A 20,192-nucleotide genomic window follows, 5' to 3' on the forward strand; every position below is an offset into this window, starting at 1 on the left:
CGGTTTGCCTGTGTGTCTGAGACGCCTCAAACACTGGGCTCTCATTCCAAAGGCTGGGGGAAAAATCGGGGAAATTCGTCGGGATGTGCACTTTCATTCATTGGATTCTCTGCAACTCAGCGGGGATGATTAAGGCGCCCCCAAGTTGGAAGGGAGCTTTCCTCCTGATTTCTGGATGTGGAGTCCTCTGGCTGCCTCTGCCACGGGCTGAGTTTCCGGCTCCAGATTCGCGTGTCGCCCTGAGGGTTGAGGCCAGACAGCTCGCAGTCCGGCAGGGAGGGCGGGGGAGAGACGAGATCTGGCCCCTTAATTGTACTTCGGGTCGGTATTGTCTCTCCTTTCGCCACCTCTGCTTCCTCAGTCTGGGCTCCAAAGTCACTGCAAAATCTCCTTGCGACACATACATCACACAAAGATCAGGTAACAAGGCACTCAGGGCCACTGGGGCTCCGGGCAGAGCGCAGCCCTACCTCTGGGGCGGCTCCCCCTCCAGCCACTCCCCGGGCTGGAAAACCAGACTGTGTTGCGGGAGCCGGAAATAGCCCCGTTTGCTGCGGAGCGGCAGGGCGGGGGCGCAGGCGGGAATGCAGGCCCAGCAGGCCATGGCGTTGAAAGGGCCAGGTTCACAGGCTCTGGGGGCTTCACTCCTGCTGGGCTTGGGGCCCAGACTCCTGGTGTGTAGGGATCCCAGATACCCACCTGGGGTGGGGGCAGGACGCGGGTCTCCTCGCTGCAGGCCAGGAGAACTCAGTTTCTGCTTCCAGCGCAGGCCTTAGCTAGGAGGAGTTGCGTGTGGGTGTGTTTTTCCCAACAAAGAGGAATCAGGAGAGAGAAGGGGGGAAAAAGGGGAACTAGGGAGGGGCGGGGAGGGGGAGAGGGCAGCAGAGAGGTGAAATTAGCCCATTTCAGGGGGAGAAGGAAAATGAAAGCAAATGGAGCACGGCCTCCTCCGCGCAGGGCGGGTGCTGAGGAGCGAGGAGCCGACTCCCTGCCTGCCGAGGCCAGGATGGCCCGCTGGGGGCACCGGGAAAAGCCTGTTTTAAATTTAATCCGAACTTGACGGTGCCGATTGAACCGGAGGGAATTTAAATCACTAAAAGGAAGGCTGGGGCAGGGGGAGGAGATGACTCTAACCTGTCTGTTCGTCCTTCCCACGGTGCTAGCTTGGTTGTGGTGGCAGCTGCCCAGGTTTGAGGTGATGGAGTAAGACTGCCCCTCCCTCTCAGGGGGCTCTCTGGTGCCCAGTGAAATCTTTTGGGGGCGGGAGAGAGCTCTGAGAAGCAGAGTTTACGCAGAACTGCTAGCAGAAGCTGGGGCTTCCCCTTTCCCCAACAGGGGCTCCCAGCGGCCTCCAGTCCCTAGGTTTGCCCCAGCCATGCCACGGCAAATAGAAGGGAGTGGTGTAGGTGAGGGGGAGTTGTGGAGTACAACAGGAGATTCAGGAGTAACTAAACCCCAGGAAGATGAGATCCTCCTTGGTGCCCCCATGTCCTTTGTGCCCCCATACCTACAAACCTGGATTTGAGGGAAGCCTGAAGGTCTGCTGCAGAGCCCTGACCTGCCACCCCACCTCCAAATGTGAAGAATGGGGGGGCTACAACCCACATACAGCTGTGGAACCTGCAGGACCTTGGCCTAGTGGACACTGGTACTCCCAGCCTTTTCTAGCCCTCCTCCCCAAGACCCCTCTCTCTGCAAGGCATAGGGAAAATGAGGCATTGGCTGGGAGGAGGCAGTGGGTGAGGCCTGCCTCCTGATCCACAGCCGGGCCTGTACCTGAGTGGGGAGGGTCCGGAGTTCAGGCTCCCAAAAGGAAAGGAAGGCGACAATCTCCCCCTTGGTTTCTCAAGGGATTTGAGGGCTGCAGGCATCCTGGCTGGTGATACTGGCTGCACTGCTGCCTCCGCTGGGTGGGCAGGCAGGGTGCACAGACAGCTCAAAAGTTGAAAAGAAGGTGGTGTTCAAAGGGGGCTAGGAGAGAAGGGGGTGTCTGTTTACAGCCACAATATCTATTTGAGGGACTCTCTCAAATAGGGGAGGCCCATAGGAGAAGATCTTTAGGGACTCTTTCCTCTAGGGAAGCTGAGGTTGAGGCAGCAGGGCCCTGTCGCCTGGAGAAGACGCAAAGGAAGAGCAGGCGTGAAACCTTTCTTCTTCTGTTTCTTTGCTCCTTGCCTAGAGCGTGGCTCAGCCCCCAGCCGGCTTGGCGGCTGCCTAGGCCAACATGAGATTCTATATCTTGGAGGCCTGGTGTACCCACCGGAGCAGGTCTCCCCGGGAGGGGCAGGAGTGGAGGCCTCTTCCTCCTTTGTGTCCAGACAGAAGTGGCCGCTGCGCCCGGAGCCGGTCCCGCGGCAAAGGACCGCAGAGCAAGCGGACTGCACAATGCCATGGCTGCTCCGCCAGCTCGCGCCCTGCCCTGTCCTGCCTGCGTATCGCCGCCCTTCCTCCGCCTGGCTCTCTGCGCGCCTCCCTTTCCCTGCTCTCCTCTCTCTTTTCTTTTTCTCTTTAATTCTCCCCCTTTTTTCTTTTTATCCTAATTCTCCGTTTCCTTCTTTCCTTTCTTGGGCCTGGCTCCGTGTTTCGGTTGGTCTGTCTCAGGCTGTCTCAGGCTCGGTCTCTCTCAGGCTCTGTCCCTTGATGTCCTCTTGGTCACAGTCTGGCCCGGGGCCCCGCTGAAGGCTAAATGTCTCCGCTCATCGCTGCCAGCAGCCGCCCAAGAGCCGGCCGGTCCCCAGCCGCCTGGGGCTGGGGGAGGTGCTGGCTGTGCTGGGGATTTGGAGAAAGCCTCTGCAGGGGGACTGGAACCTCCTGTCTTTTCCTTGAACTAGCGAGGGAGATTTTTTGATTGACAGCTAACGCGACTCCATCAAGGCCAAAGAGATATTCTGTTTCTTGTTGTAATTTGGGTTTCCCAGTTTAGTCCAACCCGAGGGAGGGGAAGACAGTTGGAATCCAGGGACCAAGGTTGAGGCCCCCAGGCCGCTGCCTGTCCCCAGCCAGACACTTCCTTCATCCCCCCCATGCGTCGAAATCCCAGCCCCGCTAGTCCGAAAAGCAAAGAACCAGAGAGAGGGAGGAGCAGGGACTGGGGAGGGGGCCTGTTGAGCTGGGATCCGTGCTGTCACCACAGCTGTATTCTCCTCCCCAACTTTCCTCCCCCCAACACACATACTAGGTGCACTCTCTCCAACCCTTCTCCACCCCAGAGGAGATCGGCAGATATGCAGGAGAAAACTAGCCCCCCCAACCCCCATCCCTACCCCTGGCGTTTGGTCCTCTCCTGGGGACAGGAGAGGGAAAAAAGGGCAGGCGTGGCTGGGTCTGGGAAGCCTCCTACCCTGCTGCCTTCAGAGCCTGCATCTCAGCCTCAGTTCCTGCCTATTTCCACTAGCACAGACTGAGACACTTCCCATCTGACCCTGAAATTGCACCCCTCTTTAAACTCACTCTACCCTACCTAGGTGCACCAGGTCTCTGAGGGCATCACCTGCCCCTCATTTCCCCCCAGCCAACCTCCCTACCCCCTCTCCTGCACCCACACTGAGAATTTCCTGCTTGCCTAAAGCCCCCTTTTACTATACCACCTTGGGACAATCTGATGGAAAGCAGAGGGCTGGGCAACAAATCCCAAATTCAAGGAGGAGGGAAGCAACCAACTTATTGGGGGGAGGGATCTAAGTTGTCTGATATTCCCCTACAATCACACTGCCCCCTCTGGAATTCCTGAATCCGACCCCAAAGAAACTGCTTTCTCCCATCCCTCCGTTGCTTTTTTCCCGTTCCAAAAACAGCCTACAATTTTATTTAATGAAAGACACATTTATGAACAATCAAATGATCCTCATAAAAATTTTATTGAAGGACGTAAAAACAAGCTACTTGCCCACGACCGAGGTCGCTCTCTCGCCTTGCCCGCTCTCACCCTGGCTCTTTGCAGATAGAACCTGGGAGTGACTTCTTTTTGGGGGGAAAAGGTGTCGCAGAGATGGAGGTGGGGGCAAAAGAGGAAGAGCAGGAAGGTGGGATGGGGATGCCCCACTAAAGTTGTGTAGATCTCTCCTCCACTTCTTCAAGCTGGCAAAGAAAGATAAATAGACATAGACAATAAATTTAAAATAAAGGCGCTTGTATATCTGTGCCAAAGCAAAGAGAAGACTTCTGAGGCTGATGATAAAGGTGTATGAGATCCCAACGTTCTACCCCTCCCACCGGCGGACCACCTTCCCTAACCTTCCCCTACCCCAGATTTGGGGGCTGAGTTGGCCAGTGGCAGAAGGACGCTCCCCTTTCCCTCCTTCCCTCCCTCCACCCCAGCTTCCCCAGTCCCCTCCCACCCTCCCTCCCTCACTGCTGCTGCTGCTCCTGAAAGAAATACATACATACACACTATTTAAAAACGCATTTTTAAAAGCCACGTTCCGAACTGACAATCGCTGATCTCCGCTCGCGCAGGGACTGCGGGAGCGTCAGGGCCGACAGAGACGGATTACGTCAAGAAATAGTTCCTCCACCTACCTCGGCCGGCCTCCCCGCCCCTGAGGGTCTCCCGCGCCCAGCTCGGCCCTGGGGGTCCAAGAACCCTGGCTTCGGGAACTGGCATTTTCACCCCATTAAAAATCCTCATGGTTGGGGGGAGGCCATCTGCTTATGGGTGGACATGGGCATAAGAGGTTCTCTGATGAGATATGAGCCCTCCTGAGGGGCTGGTCGGTGCCTTGGGTCCAGAGTTCCGGAACCCCAGGAAAACGCAGGTCGCGGGGATCAGCAGAGAGAAGGGGGTGGGAGGGGGGGAAAAAAAGCAAGGAAAAAAAAAGCCCCTGCGCATTGATCCGCGCCGTATTTTTGGGTAAATACGATCACGTGGGGGCCGGGGAACCAATGAGCTGCGGGGAAAAGGCTGGAAAAATAATTACCTGCCTTGATTGTTCTGTGAGCAGATAAAAAGTACATATACAGTTCATACAATAATCTTATGTATGTAAAACCCTGTTACGATGTCGGCGACGGGGCCCATCAGTAACTATTACGTGGACTCGCTCATCTCTCACGACAATGAAGACCTCCTAGCGTCCAGGTTTCCGGCCACGGGGGCTCACCCCGCCGCCGCCAGACCCAGCGGTTTGGTGCCGGACTGTAGCGATTTTCCGTCCTGTAGCTTCGCGCCCAAGCCGGCAGTGTTCAGCACGTCGTGGGCGCCCGTGCCCTCGCAGTCGTCCGTGGTATATCACCCGTACGGCCCCCAGCCCCACCTCGGCGCCGACACGCGCTACATGCGGACTTGGCTCGAGCCGCTGTCCGGCGCCGTCTCCTTCCCCAGCTTCCCGGCCGGGGGCCGTCACTACGCCCTCAAGCCGGACGCCTACCCCGGGCGCCGCGCCGACTGCGGCCCGGGCGACGGCCGCAGCTACCCGGACTACATGTACGGCTCGCCCGGGGAGCTGCGCGACCGCGCCCCGCAGACACTGCCCTCGCCCGAGGCGGACGCACTCGCGGGCAGCAAGCACAAAGAGGAGAAGGCCGACCTGGACCCCAGTAAGTTGGGAGCAATTTTCCTTTACAACCAGCGCGGGAGGGGAGGGGAGGACGGGCGGGGGGAGCCGGATTACAGCCCCTCTGAACGGCGCAGGGAGCGCGGGAGAGGGGTGAGGGCGAGGGGGCGAGGACTCAATAAAAGCGAATTACCTTGGGGAGCTTTCAGGGACAGGAAGGTCTGAGGAGGGGGCCCAGGGAGACAGGTTGGGAGAGGGTCGAGGGGCGCCCCTCTCCCAGGAGCTGGCTTTGATGAGAGACCCCTGCCCCCCTCCCAGCCCAGGCTTTTTGGCTCAGTCGCCACTTTCTAAGAAATGAAGACAGGGCTAGGGGATGGGGCGGGGGCGAGGTTCATTTTATGATTTGAGATGGGACGGGGAAGAGGTGAGGAGGACACGGGACAGAGAGGAAATACCCTAGGGAGAAAAATCACCCCTACTCCCAGTCAGCATGGGGTCCTCACCCCACTAGAGATTCATAAAACAGAAGGTCCGTGGACTTTTTCCTCAGGAGCACTGGGTGAGGGTCTGGGGGATTTTGAAGCCTGGGAACTTGTACACATCAGGACTTCCAGAGAGAGAAGTGGGGACAGAAGTGGGGTCTGAGTCTCATTTAACTTGAGAACACTGTTCTGAGGGTCTGGGTGGAGGAGGGTTTGAGAATGGGGATCCTGGATGAGGAGTGGGAATCTCCCCAGATTAGAGAATTCTACCCCACACACACTTCAATCAGGGAGACAGGAGCCTTCTGAGTATAGCAAAGAAGGACTAGGGTGGGGGCAGGTGGGAGCTGCAGGGCCAGAAAAAGGGGGAAGAAGGAGAAACAGCAGGGGAGGGGGTGCAGCCCCCAGGGTGTGAGGAAGTGTCTGGGGGAGTCCCAGGAGGGGGCTGCAAGAAATCTTTTCCTCTAGCCTCATAAGGGCCCAGGGCCTAATTATATCCCTCTGAAGGCTTCCCTCCCTACCCTCAGCTACTCCCATAAACCTGAAATTGGAGGCTTGGCTCCTGCAGAGCCTGTCCTGGGGCTGACTGGAGGGGGGCACTGGAGGCCAAACAAGGAAGCTAAGATGTAGGGGAGCCTGTCCCCAAGGCCAGCAGCTTTCTGGGGACAGTAGAAAGACTTTTCCTGTCCCAGCATCACCCTGAGAATTCGCCTTAGCAGGGTTGAACTCGGAGCGGGAGACGGGGCGCTGGTGATGGTGGTGAGGGGTTAGGGACTCTCAGGGTCAGGAAGCAGAACTGCTAAAATTTCAGGACTTGGTCGTGGGCTGGGAGGATGGGAGGGGGCAGAGGAGGAGGGAGGTGGGGAGGAGAGAGACCTTGCTATAAAAATAAAAAACAAGAGAGAAGCGTTTATGGGCCTATGAAACGGTTGGGAATTTGGACTTTTTATGAGGATATTCTCGAATTACTACTCTTGAAGCTGAGGACTAGACTGTAGGGGCTTTGATAGCTTCGGATTTCCTACAGTTTTAGGTGCTGGAAACTGAAAAGGGGGGAGATGGGGAGGAGGCAGAATGCAAAAGGAGGAAGGGGAAAATTCCTAAAGCAAAACGTGTCCAAATTCAGGTTCAATTGTTGGATTTGGGGAGCCTGGCTAAGTCTGGGGGTGGAGTGGCAGAGGTCCTGGGCTGGAAAGGGGCTCCACTGACCCCTGCCTCTATTTGGCCCTCCAGGCAACCCCGTGGCCAACTGGATCCACGCCCGCTCCACAAGGAAGAAGCGCTGCCCCTACACCAAGTACCAGACGCTGGAACTGGAGAAGGAGTTTCTCTTCAATATGTATTTAACCAGGGACCGTCGGTACGAGGTGGCCCGGGTTCTCAATCTCACCGAGCGGCAGGTCAAAATCTGGTTTCAGAACCGAAGGATGAAGATGAAAAAGATGAATAAAGAGAAAACCGACAAGGAGCAATCCTAAATCCTGCCCAGCCTGCTGCCTCAGCACAGCCAAGGGAAAAACAAAAACCCCCAAAATACCCCAACCCAGGCGGGAGAGAACACGAAAAAGAAAAGGAAAGAGCAAGATAGAGAAAAGCCAATCAGCTTAAAAAGAAAAAAAAAGGAAGGGGAAAAGGAAAACTCTTGCGATTTGGGAGGGTTCAGTGTTGAGATATTGGTGTTTTAGAGTTAGTTCTACCCAGCGAGGAGGAGGTGGGGAGAGAAACTGCATTCTCTTCCCTCAGTGCAACCGAAATAAATGACACACACAAACGTGATTTTTTTCTCCTTTCTTCAGAGAAGCCAGTACTTGAATCGCTATATTTCTATTTTTTTTCCCTGTATTGTATTTGGTCCAGGCCATCCCTTCCTGGGCCTGGGGTGCTCTGCGTGCAGATTTTGTACAAAAAAGACACACACATACACAATAATGATTCCCAGCCCCGGAGCTGAGTGGTGAGGGCCGGACGTGCCGAGGGCTGGGTCTCGGGCGACGCAGGCCAGCGCCTTGGGCTGTACATAGCAGTGTTTCCTCTCACCCCAGCGTTCAGCGTCGTCCCCAGCGTCGGTCCTGTAACGTGCTTCTGTTTGTTATGGTAGAACAGCTCTGTGTTAATATATCGAAGTCACTTAAAAAACCAGAAACCTAACTGTATTCAGTTCTCGTTATTTCTCCTCCCTGTGGTTCCAGGCTGCTGTGGTGGAGGAGGCAAGTGCTCAGATCTTCTAGGGGAGGCTGGAGCCAGAGAACGGGCTCCCTCTACCTCAGAAGGGCAAACGCCTGCGGCTTCTCTCCAGGCAGGGCGGGGTGGGGGTGGGGGCTCCAGGGGCGGGGTGGAGGCTGCTGAGGCCCAGGCCCAGCTTGTGCCTGCCCCGGCTGGCTGCCTACAAGTTTCCTGGTGACTAGATGGAGTGCGGGGAGAGGCTCGGCATGAATGGTTTTCCCTGGCTGTAATTAATTGTAATAATTTATGAGTACATGAGATCGGAGGGAAGAGATAGGTGAAGATGAAAGTTGGGTGCTGGGTGAGGGCCCAGGCTGGATTCTTGCCTGACTGCATTGGTGCTTTGGTGCTTCCAGGGATGGCTGGGAAAGAAGGCTGGGAGGGGGCTGGGTGCAGCTAGGAGAAAGGCCTGGCAGGCCTCAGGGAGCAGGACAGGAACTGGGGACTGCAGTGGGAGAAAAAGACAAATATAAGAGAGAAAGAGAGAGAAGAGAAGGAATGGAAGGAGAGAGGAGAGCAAGAAAATTGAAAACGAAGAAAAAGGAGAGAAGGGGGGAAGGAGAAAGATGTCAAAGCCAATACAATCAAAATTAGATTTAGTTTCTACTTCTCAATACAGTCTCAGCTCCTCTCTCCTCCTAGCTCTCCTTTCTTCCCAATCTTTGTCTCTTCCCTACTCTGGTGTTTGGTTTGAATGTTGGTTTGGGGGTAACCAGAGTCATGCTGAGCAGCTCTAGCTTTTCTGGGGGATGGCCCAGCCAGTGGCCAAGGAGGCTGGTCAGGATTGTCCAGGAGTGGAGTGCTTCCTGGTAGCTGTGGGACCCCAATCGCAAAGGTGTGGGGATATGTGTGTAACAGCCGGGTGGGGATGGTCGGCCCCACTGCACCCCAGAGTGCCTTCCTAAAACCAGCAGTTTTCATCTGCTAATCAGAAGCAGACACAAGCTGGGTATGCCTCTGCCCGGCGCCCCTTTTCTCGGAAATCCCCCAATCTGGAAACTATTAAAATCAGACTGCTTGAAATATAGCCCTTTAATATCTCAAGCTGCCCACTCTGCTGAGGGTGCAGGGTGTTGCTCTGAATACTTGGGAGATACCTCGGTTAAGGAAAATAAGTGGGGGTCCCAGCCCATGTGCTGCTCCCCCCATAGCATCACCTTACACGATTGGTGAGACACTTGTAGAGACCAGCCCCTTCCTCATCATTTGAATCTCCTACCCACTCCTTCCATTAAACGCTCCAATTTGGGGGGCTGGAGGAAGGTGGGAAGGGGTGAAAATTTTGTTTCGATAATATTGTGGGGATGGCGAATCAGGTCGCCACAAGGGACTTGGTAGTCGCTGAAGCACCCGCTCCTCTTTCTGGCTTAGGAGACCTTCTCTCCAATTCCAGAGCACTGTTTTTTGGTCCTTTTGAAAGGTGCTTTGCCTATAATTTTTTCTCTTTCCTCACTTTTCCACTCCTCTCCTTGGCCATTTTGCTGTTCTGGAACCCTGGCCCAGTTCTGCACCCCATGGAGGCCAAGATACTCCTCTCTCCTCCGGTCTGGACCGCTGGAGACGCGGGCTTCTCTCCCAGCCCAGCGCGGCGTTTCCGGGCTTCCACCCCGCCCCTGCTCCAAGGCCCTGTCGCCTCCCCTCAGTGTCCGTCAGCGCGGCCTGCTTCCTGCAGCACGCCGCAGCCGGCCTTACTGTGGGCAGGAAGGAGGTCCTCAGGGCTTGGAGGACCCCGAGGAGAGCATGGGGACCAGAGCAGGCCCACCAAGCCTGGCCTACTGTTCAATCCCAGCCCAGTCTTCAGCCTGCAGGTCAGGATTGGATTTGATTTTTATTCGCTATCACTTATGAATTAAAACAACAACACGACACACATCTGGGGAAAGAAATAAAAGCTGAGGGGAGAGAGGGGCTAGCAAATGCCCTCCTCCCCTAATCTTTCCCTCCCATCTCTCCTCTGCTCCTTTGTCAAAAATCACAAAACCCTAAAGGTTGTTCCACTTGGGAAGGCAGAGGATAGGTACATTTCCGCAGCCCCGAAATGCCACTTTTATGGCGCTGTTTGTCTCCCTGCTCTGGGTTCTGAATGGGGCCGAACAAAACAGCAGCGCGGAGCTGGCTAGACGTCTGGGCTTAATTGTTTTATGGTTTAAATAAGGTGGACACTCTTTCCTTTGAAATCGGATTATAGGAATGTTTTGTCTATGGCCCACGGAGAACCGGACCTCACTGGCCGGGAGGGAGAGGTGGAGAGAACGCGCGCAAGAGAGGGATGGGCTACAAACCAGGGGGCAAACAGCCTGAAGTCAGAGTCCCACCCCAAAGTCCTGCAGGCGGCGGCGGAGTAGGCGGTGCGGGGCCAGCGTCAGGGTAAGAGGAGTGAAGACTTTAGGGTGCGTGCCGCGGGCAGGCGGTCGTGGGGGCTTCAGAGCGTGCCTCCGCGTGCGCGGAGGTGTTCCAAGCTCAGAAATGCGCCTGAATGGGGGGAGATCGCGGCAATTCCTTTACACAATGTCTCTAAATTGGAGAAGGGAGGGTAACAAAAAGAGAAAACAGTGTGGAACCTTTCACAAGGTTTATTTCGATAACTTCGAAAGCAAAAGAACAGAGGCCCCCCGGGCAACTGTCTTCCAGGGAATCCCTCTCCTTCGCACCCATTTGGGGGTTCCTTCCTCCCCCTTCCCACCTTTGAGCCAAGTCTGGGACCTCTGTTGGCTTTTTCACGGCCAGACTGCATTGGAGCAAGTGGACGCGAGGTGGCGCTGTTGCTCAATGTTAGAGGCGGCGGTGCCCGGGGCCAGCCTGGCCGCACTGACATTTGAGGCCCGGCCCCGAGCCGAGGCGAGAAGGCCCCGCGCCTCGGCCGGCCCGGCCCCACTGGCTCTGAGCAAATCAATCCTCTCACCTGCGAGGTGTAAATAATTCTCGAGTGGCAGCGGGAGATGGGCCCTCGCTCTGGCAGCGGGCTCGGAAGGCGCAGGAGGGCGGGCATCAAAAATAATCGCTTTGCGGAGGAGATAAGTGCGAAGCGGGCAGCGCGTAATTAACACAAAAAGGCAGAATGACCCGGACAAACGAACATAAATCCGTGGTACCTATGAGGGCGGTGCAGGCCTCGGGGAGAGGGACAGAGACGGCCTCGGCGAGGATGGCTGCTTGCGCTTCCTTTATTTCCAGGCCCAGGGAGCAAAATAAACGAGATATGTGTAAAAGAAAAAAAATCCAAAGGAAAGAAAGGCGAGGGACCCCCCCCCCAAAAGGGGAAACCATGTCCGGCCAAGGGTTGGGGGACTGGTGGGTTCTCCGGGCAGGCGGCAGTGGCGGCACACTCGGGACAGTTGCATTCCAAGACACAAAGGCCCGAAGAATAGCTCTGTGGCAGGGTTTTTGCTAGACCATAAAATGTCAAAATATCCCTCCACCCCACCCCACTCTATAAAAGATAAGGCGCAGGCCCCAGAGCAAATCCAGCCCTCTGGGCTTGCTCTTTCCAGGCGAGGAAGAGAAAGTATTTATGACAGTCCCCAATGACACAGATGCTGGGAGCCCAGAGTCCACCCTGTTCATCTCAGCACATAACAGCAGGCTCAGAAAAGTCAGGGCTGGAGCCATGGCCGAGGCGGGCTGAGATCTCCTAGCGGATACACCCTGTCAACCCGCACCCCTGTTCTGAATCCTAGGGAGCCCTGCAGCCCTGGCATGGTCCTCCTCTGACCCTTCCCTCCCGCTGCTCCAGAGCCAGAGTTCTGGGTGTCTAAGAGTTTGGGCAGTTCCTAAGTCAAATGGGGGTGGGATTCCTCAAATGCAGAGGATCCTAGAAGGTTCTCTTGCTTCCTGCACCAGTGCACTCTCCTTTGGGGATCTCTCAGGGAGTGGCCATTTCCCCAGTAATCAGTAATTATTTAGATAACAGAGGGAAGGAGTGTTCATTATTTCTAAACCATCCTGCTCTGCACCACTATTCCTTCCTGCATACCCAGAGCTGGGATCCGGATGGGGAGAGAAAAAATCTGGTTGTCTAACCACCTCCTTCCTCATCCAACCCTGAAACCCCAGGAAGTAGAAGAAAAATAGGTAGCAATTTTTTTTTTCATGATGCAAGCACCTAGAGATGCTTCTGTGTTTGCAGGCATATGTGCATGTGTTCCTGAGTGTGCACGTGTGCATACAGTGTCTGCGAGGTGACAGAGATCCTTCCAGGCATGGAAGTATGCTAGCTTGCAGTTAGCATGCATTTGACAGGACTCAGGGTGACAAGGTAGCAGCACATACAGTATGTGTGTGTCCCCAGTGTGTGCCAGGATTTCCCTGTGTTAACAACCTCACACACTGTGGAGTGAGAGGACCGGAAAAATTCTATTCATCTTTTTCGTTCATATGCACACGGCACACATATACATAGCTCTCTCATTTTCTCCCTTTTTCTCTCTGTGTTAAGCCCTCACAACTGTACACACTTATGGCCAAGGAAGGGTGCTGATGGACTAAGGTTCTTTAATCCATTAGAATTAAATTTGTTCAGTCTTGGGGGTGGGGGAACCCCCCAGAGAAACTGCAGGTGGCTGTTGACAGTTCCCATCCACATCCTGGCCTGGACAACCTGCCTGGGGAAGAAGGGGATGCAGTGAAGCCAGGGGGACCCTGCCAGGCTGAGCTGGCATTTCCTATGCGGTGGGGGGTATGTGGGACCAGGAAGAGGTCTGCTCCAGTTCCCTCCAACTCAGATGCAAATAGTCTCCTAAGAAGAAACATCCTGGATCAGCCCAGGCAGAAGCCAGGGATGTGCAAGCTGCCCTTTCCTTCTTAGTCCCATAAGCAGCTTTGCTCTCAGAGCCCCCAGCCAGGCTTTTGCCTGCATTTCCTGCTTGAGATAGGGGCTGGTGTCTGAAGGGGCATTGTGGCCTTAACTGGGTATATGGAGTGCCCCCACCACTACTTCTGCTCTTCTCTTCTACGCATAGCAGGCAAGCAAGAGCGTCTTAAAGAAGTAAGGTTGAAGACAGGACAGCTTTCAACCCTGGGAGGGGCCAGGGGATGAAGGGTCTGATGCTTGAAGTATCTGGGGGATATGGTGTGATTTTTCCTCCTTAGAGTCCCCATACTTAAGGACCCCTTAGGGAGCCCATCTTTTGGGTTAGAGGCCCTGCTTTGGCTAGCTGACATTCAACCCCCTGGGGGTCTTATACCTGTTGAGGTAACCTGAGTTGACCTGCTGGCTCAGGTCTCTCTCTCTGAGGAAGGAAAAGAGAAGGGGGGAGGCACCTTTCAAATCTGAATTCCTACCTTGAAAAAGCTAGCCCCAGCCATTAGCTGGGGCTGGCTCACCACCCCCCTACACACCACACCCCCATCCCTCCCCCCTCTTCCCCTCCCCTTCCTCCAGGTCTCCCCCAGCCCTGTACCCCTCAACCCCCGCCATCTCTCTCTCCCTCTTCTCTCTCTCTCTCTCTCTCTCTCTCTCTCTCTCTCTCTCTCTCTCTCTCTCTCTCTCTCTCTCTCTCTCTCTCTCTCTCTCGCCTGTCTTCATGTCGTGGATTGATGAACGCGAATCGCGTGTAAGCGCCGCCACCGCCGGGAGTCTGAGGAATTCGCCTGGGCTGTTAAAGGAAAGAGCTAAGTGAGAGAGCGCGAGCTCTACCTACCGACAGTGAAGAGAGCCGCCGCCGCCGCCGCCGCCCGCTCGCCGCCCGCCGTCGCCGCCCGCGTCCCAGCCCCGGAGCTCTGCTGGGCACACCGAGCTCAGCACCAGGCGCCCCCCAACCTGCCCAGCCCCCAGCCCACCAGCCCAGCCCAGTCCAGGGGAGCCAGCCGGCCTGGGGTTCGGTCCCGGGGGGAGGGGAGTTTCGGGGGTACCGGGCGGGGGAGTCGTGAGCCAGAGGGGAGGGGGCCGCGGGTTTTCATGTACCCAGCATGAGCTCCTACTTCGTCAACCCCCTGTTCTCCAAATACAAAGGCGGCGAGTCCCTGGAACCGGCCTATTACGACTGCCGGTTCCCTCAGAGCGTGGGCAGGAGCCATGCGCTGGTGTACGGGCCCGGCGGCTCGGCGCCCGGCTTCCAGCACGCTTCGCACCACGTCCAAGACTTCTTCCACCACGGCACCTCCGGCATCTCCAACTCAGGCTACCAGCAGAACCCATGCTCGCTTAGCTGCCACGGAGACGCCTCCAAATTCTATGGCTACGAGGCGCTCCCCAGACAGTCCCTTTATGGGGCTCAGCAAGAGGCGAGCGTGGTGCAATATCCCGACTGTAAATCCTCCGCCAACACTAACAGTAGCGAAGGACAAGGCCACTTAAATCAAAACTCGTCTCCCAGCCTCATGTTTCCATGGATGAGACCCCACGGTGAGAAGCCTTTTCTCTTTCCCCCTTGGTCTCCCGCGCTCCGGGTCTTCCCCCCCTCCCTCGCCTCCTTTTTGTCTGCCCTCGCTTTCCCTCCTGGCTTTGGGGTCTCTCCCTCCCCACCCCCGTGCCTGGGTGGGTTTGTAGAGGTTGGGAAAGCTTCGCTAAGGGTGGGGTGGGGGACGCCTGGGACATTTGGGGGGGTGGGGTGAAGGTGGGGGAAAGGTGGTATGTGGGTGCAAAGGGTTAAAAATAATTTTCTCCATCTCTGTCTCTCCCCCCATCTCTAAAGTCAAAGTTGGGGAGGTGGCCGGGAATGGTACCCTGAGTACCCTGAGGTTATCAGCCTTTGGAGCAAACCAGTTTCTCCAAAGGCAGAGAGCCTGGAGTTCAGGACAGTAGCCAGGCTGTCTTGAGGTGAGGGGAGACCCCCTGTTTCTCTCCCCTAGCCAGAGAGTGGTGAGACTCCAAGGACAGGCTCTCTGACTCTCTAGGGTACCCACTGCCTCCTCTCAGAGAACTATCCTGAGGGCCAATACTCCAACTTTTCTATACTTCCCTCAGTTGGAGAGAAGACAGGAAGCCTGAGAACAGGAAAAAAAAAAAAAAAGAGTTGCTCAAAAGGAGAGGGGCCATACAGATTAGGGGTCTCTGAGGTCCAGAGGACCCTAACCAGGCTCCCGCCAGTCAAGAGCTTGTGGGGTGTCTCTGAGATATGTAAAGCAGCTCAGGTCATGAGCCCCTCCAAGGGTGGCCCCTCACGGCAGCCCAATTTCGAAGTACAGGGGGAAGCGATACAGCGACAAGTTCCGGCGGGGATGGCCAGTGATTTATTTGCTGGTCTCCAGTTAGCTATCAGGCAGAGCAGTGATAGATTCCAGTGGATCAATTTTTTTTTCTTATTAGAAAAGCATTAGGCAGAGAGAGGCAAGGAAGGGGCAGTGGGCAGAGCCCCTCTTCTTTACCCCCAGCTCTTTTTCCTTTTGAAAGAGACTCTATCTCCAGCTCCGCTCACTAAATGCCACTCTGCACTTGTAAACAAAGCTGAAAGGGCCAGTTTCCTGGTATTGCAGGCCTGGGAGGACTCTGCAGGGCTCCCCTGGCCCTGGCAAGCCCCGAGTTTCCAAACAGACCCCAGTCCCTGCCCCCACCCCCACCCCACCTCCAAAGGTAAAGCCAAACCAAAACAATCCCCTAAACTTTGCAGCCCTTGCCTGCCTTCTGCTCTTGCCTTTTCCACAGAAGGGAGGCGATCTGGGGATATCAGAGGGGGAACTTTAAGGGAGGAAGAGTAGCAGGGAAAAACCGAGCCCCCACCCAAACATAACCAGACTGGGGTTCTGTTCTGTCCAGCTCCGGGGCGTCGCAGCGGAAGGCAAACTTACAGCCGGTATCAGACCTTGGAACTAGAAAAGGAGTTTCTCTTTAATCCTTATTTGACACGAAAGCGCCGGATTGAAGTCTCTCATGCCCTGGGACTGACTGAGAGACAAGTGAAGATCTGGTTCCAGAACCGAAGGATGAAGTGGAAAAAGGAGAACAACAAGGATAAACTGCCTGGAGCCCGAGATGAGGAGAAGGTAGAGGAAGAAGGAAACGAGGAAGAAGAGAAAGAAGAGGAGGAAAAGGAAGAAAACAAGGACTAAGCAAAAAAGAGAGATCCCCCCCCTTTTAGCAACTCCCTTGAAGTTTCGTTTTATGGTAGCAGATAAATTGAGAAGTTTACGACTGTCATTTGCTTTTATAGGGAATAGAATGACACTCACAACTCTAACTACCTGTCAGATACTTGCAGCTCTGGTTTTATTACCTTTGGACTTCCCCCACTCTTTATTTGTTTGGGGGCTGGAAGGGGGAGGCTGAGACATGGTAAAAAATTCGGACTCTGTCTCACTCCTTGCCCCAACACACACACTTGTCCCTACCCCCACCCTTCTGAGTCCTTCCTGGATTTTAAGGTCTGAGACCTGGCCTCCTTGCTCCCTCTCTCTACCCCTTGCCACACTCCCACCTCCCTGCTACTCTGATATTTATTTTAGAGGAGAGCCCCCTCAAAATGTGGAAGAGAACTTGTAGCTTTGTTTTTATGCTAGAATTAGTGTACTAGATTTACTTTTTTTAAAAGGAAAGGAAAGGAAAAATGAAAGGAAGGAAAGGAAAGAAAAAAAATTTAAAAATAAGGAAAAGATAGCAAGGAATATCCCCACCCCCTTCCTGGGGCTCTCTGCTTAGAAAAACCCCCTTGGCTTTCTCTAGGAACCTGATGGAAACCTGAAGGAGATGTGGGTCTCTCCCCTGCCCTTCTTTCCATGGGTAGATGGAACCCTGCAGTCCCCTCTAAAATCCTACCTAGCCATCCCATGGTCTGTGGGGCCCATGCCTTCTTCTCCTTCGTGGTTTGATTTCTGTTCCGTTGGGCCCAGCTTCTTCTGAGCTGCATTAGTATTAGCGCTCAGAAATCACCATAATCATGAAAATAATAATAATACTGATAATAAATATTTAACATACTACCTAAAGGGAACCTGCAATAATCTTGAAAAAGAAAAAGAGAAATTAAAAAAAAATCCTACTATAGGAGAAAAAAAGAGAAAAAATGAAAAATGACAAAAAGAAGGAAAGAAACATCCAACGTATTTTATCACTACCTATAGAAATAAATCCTGCTTTGAGAGTATTCGTAATGCGGTTTTGTTGTCGTTTGTTGCTGCTTATTTCACTAAGAAAAACCCAACAACTGAGACTGCCTAGCCCACCGGTCCTGTGCGCTTTTATTGTGCTTCTAACCCCAGTAGAGTAGAACTAAATTGCACTGAATGTATAGTTAACTCTGTCTTGAATTCTCTGTTTATGCAACGTGCTCGAAAGAAAAAAAAACGTTAAAATATATCTATAATAATAATTTTTGGTCATTTGTCTTTATGTCCAGCTATGAATGTAGATTTTGTGTCCCGACAGCCCTGTTCCTGGTCCAAGTACTTTGTATTGTATACGTGAGTCATAATAAAAAAAAAAAAGGAGAAAAATATCTGAAGCTGGAATGACTTGCTTTTTCTCCACAGCTCTCCCCCCTCCCCCGTTCCCTACCCCCTTCCTCCTATCCCCCTTTCCCAACACTCTGAAAAAGGTCTGCTCTACTGACCTGGCTCTGGGGTCGGGGGAACTCTCACGTGGAGAGGAGCCTGGGAGTTGGGAGGGCAGGCTGGGTTAGAAGGGCAGGTGAAAGGGGTGGGGGTTGAGAGAAACAGTCCATTGGTTGGGAGAGGAAGGAGTATATTAGCATACTCTTGGGGAGAACTTTGGCTCTGAACAAAGTGGGTTTCTAGGTGCCACCACCCCAATAGGAAGAAAGATCTCCCTACTCACCCACCTTCTTCTTCAGCCCTGGGCTGGGCCCAGACAAAGAATCTGCCCCATGCCCCTCCCCGCAGCTATGCCTTTTTCCTGCCAGGGGCTGGGGCTGAGGATGAGGCAGTGGGGTTCTTTCTGATCTCCACACGCCCCTTGTGGCCAACCCTTGGCACCCGGCACCCAGTACTAGAATAGTGAACACAGTTGGGGGAGTGTGAGGCTCAAGGCAGCTGACCTGTCTGCAGAGCTTGGCTGGAAGATGCCTAGAGATGGGGGACACTAAGGATGGGGGATGAGGAAGCTTGAGCCTGAAGGAGAGGAAAAGGGAAGGGGAAAGTGACTGAGCTGGTACAACAACCAGCCTGAGTCCACATCCTGAAATACAAATTCGGTCATCGGCGCAGAGACATCACTGTCACTCAGCCTGCTTGTGTCCACTCCAGCCTCTGTTCTGGCTGTTCCAAGCTTGCTCCAGGCTTCACCTTGGCAGTTGGGCAGCTTGCCTGGGCCCCCATAGTGTGGGACATTGGCTTGGGGGATGGGTTTGCTGAATGGACAGTCCCCCACCGCAGCCACAGCACCTAAGGAGAGTCTGCATTGGAATCTTCATTTCCCAAAATAAAGAGTTGGAGGCTCAGGGACCCAGGGGGGCAATGGGGTCTCTTACTTCTCTTTTCAAAGTCCTAGACAGAAATCTGTTTATGCCAATAAGATTCTGGTCAAATAATCCCAAATTCCAGAGATACAAGTCTTCTGACTCAGCCAGGAGAGGGGGGAAAAGGGAGGGGAGGAGATCTTCTTGTCTTAAAAACCAGACCCCCAAAGACTGAAATATTTTTGGGCCAGATTTTTCTCTCTCGTCTCTATCTCTATTCCTATTCCTATCTCTATCTCTGTCTCTGTCTCTATCTTCTCTCTCTCTCTCTCCTCTCTCTTCTCTCTCTCTCTCTGTTGGTCAGTGATTTTCCCAGACCTGGGCCCAGGCCAACTCTTGTTTTATGTAATTTCATCGGGGTCCAGTCTCTGGCTCCCAGGCAAAGTGGTCCTGAATACAGGATTGCTTCAGGCTTCATTCATAGGGACTCCTGCCGCTGAGAAAGGCTGGGGATTGGAAGCACCGTTGCGGCTGAGGGCAGCTGGGGATAGCTTTGAGCAGGAGCTCAGGGTAAATCTACCCGAACTTGGGGTCTCTGCTGTGAGCTGCAACGCCAGGCAGGTAACCTCATTTGCTGTGGGAGACACCGGCTACCTGCCAGGGAGGCCTGAAAAGAAAACATTTAGCTCCGACCTCGGGCCTTCCCACCGGCGGCGTGTCCTTAATACTCCGAGGGACCGCTGAGAACCATTTCATTTTTAAATGTGGAATTATTATTGCTATTAATGAAAATATCTGGCCTCGTAGCCAAGCAGGATGAACCCAACATTAAGTGGCTCCGAAGGGCTTTCGCTGCTTTTCCCCCACATGAAATGTCCCATTCATCCCTGGACCCGCTCAGCAATGTCCGTGGCCCCAAGCCCGGCGCGTCCGTCCGAGGGCAGGGTGCGTCTGGCGCACGGCTTCGCGAGAGATGCCAGGTATCCCGAGGGCCAGACCAAGGGAGCCCCAGCCGCCTCCTCATGCAGTACCCACTCCTCCGCCCCTCCTGCCCACCGCCTCTGTTTTCTCGTTTGGAAAGAAAAGGAGGTAAAAAACAATTTTATGGGAGAACGTAATTGCGAGCGGGATGCTCTCTCTTTAGAAACGCGTCCTCCCAAATGCTCCCGCCGTCCCATTACCGGAATGGGGGCCATTCCGCTGCTGCAGATAGGACTTTCTCCCATTCTTTACTTTTTTATTAGCCAATCAAAGTGGCTTCCGAAAGCTATTTGTGATTTGTGAAAAATAGTATCTTTCAAAATGCTGAGTTGAAGCATCTCGCTCATTGCGCCTTGAATTTATTATTCTAATCTCAACCATAGAGACAGGATAATGCAGCTATTAAGTTGGGGGGCAAATTCGTTTCCCTGGATTTTTTTTTAATTCTCAGCTTTTTCTATCCCTCCGCACACCCTCATTACTGAGGCTCAGCGAGGTGCGGGCCTGTAAGAGATCTGAGAGTATGTGTGTGTGTGGGGGGGATTAGAGATGTTGTGAGCTCCCGAAGGGCTCCTTGGGGGACCCTTGGATGGGAGAATGGGTTGGTCTCCCCAGTCTCATCTTCCCCAAATGAGATGCCCTGCCGACTGCCTGCCGCCTGCTGCTGGGAAAGTTACCCCCGCCCCAATTAGAGAGAACTCAAGACAGGTTGTGCCACAGACTAGAAG

The 20,192-nt window shown here is 54.2% G+C and overlaps 3 protein-coding genes across 3 annotated transcripts in view; all 3 read left to right on the forward strand.

The window, feature by feature from the left end:
- Positions 1–20,192, forward strand: part of HOXC4 (homeobox C4) — a 67,386-nt gene that overhangs the window by 3,392 nt on the left and 43,802 nt on the right. The gene's annotated exons all lie outside the window — the stretch shown is intronic.
- Positions 4,806–7,750, forward strand: HOXC9 (homeobox C9). Its single transcript, XM_012764186.3, has 2 exons — positions 4,806–5,535; positions 7,208–7,750. Exons 1-2 carry the CDS (start codon positions 4,998–5,000, stop codon positions 7,450–7,452), a joined length of 783 nt encoding a protein of 260 aa, XP_012619640.1. The 5' UTR covers positions 4,806–4,997; the 3' UTR covers positions 7,453–7,750.
- On the forward strand, positions 13,697–18,234 carry HOXC8 (homeobox C8). Its single transcript, XM_012764199.3, has 2 exons — positions 13,697–14,540; positions 15,891–18,234. Exons 1-2 carry the CDS (start codon positions 14,105–14,107, stop codon positions 16,181–16,183), a joined length of 729 nt encoding a protein of 242 aa, XP_012619653.1. The 5' UTR covers positions 13,697–14,104; the 3' UTR covers positions 16,184–18,234.

This window comes from Microcebus murinus, chromosome 10 (assembly GCF_040939455.1).
Source record: "Microcebus murinus isolate Inina chromosome 10, M.murinus_Inina_mat1.0, whole genome shotgun sequence".
Lineage (NCBI taxonomy): Eukaryota > Metazoa > Chordata > Mammalia > Primates > Cheirogaleidae > Microcebus > Microcebus murinus.

Bases quoted from the DNA above. Each gene is read 5' to 3' on its own strand.
- HOXC9 (XM_012764186.3), top strand. From the start codon at position 4,998: ATGTCGGCGACGGGGCCCATCAGTAACTATTACGTGGACTCGCTCATC. The intron at 5,536-7,207 runs GTAAGTTGGGAG...TTGGCCCTCCAG, and splicing joins GAAGGCCGACCTGGACCCCA to GCAACCCCGTGGCCAACTGG.
- HOXC8 (XM_012764199.3), top strand. From the start codon at position 14,105: ATGAGCTCCTACTTCGTCAACCCCCTGTTCTCCAAATACAAAGGCGGC. The intron at 14,541-15,890 runs GTGAGAAGCCTT...TGTTCTGTCCAG, and splicing joins TCCATGGATGAGACCCCACG to CTCCGGGGCGTCGCAGCGGA.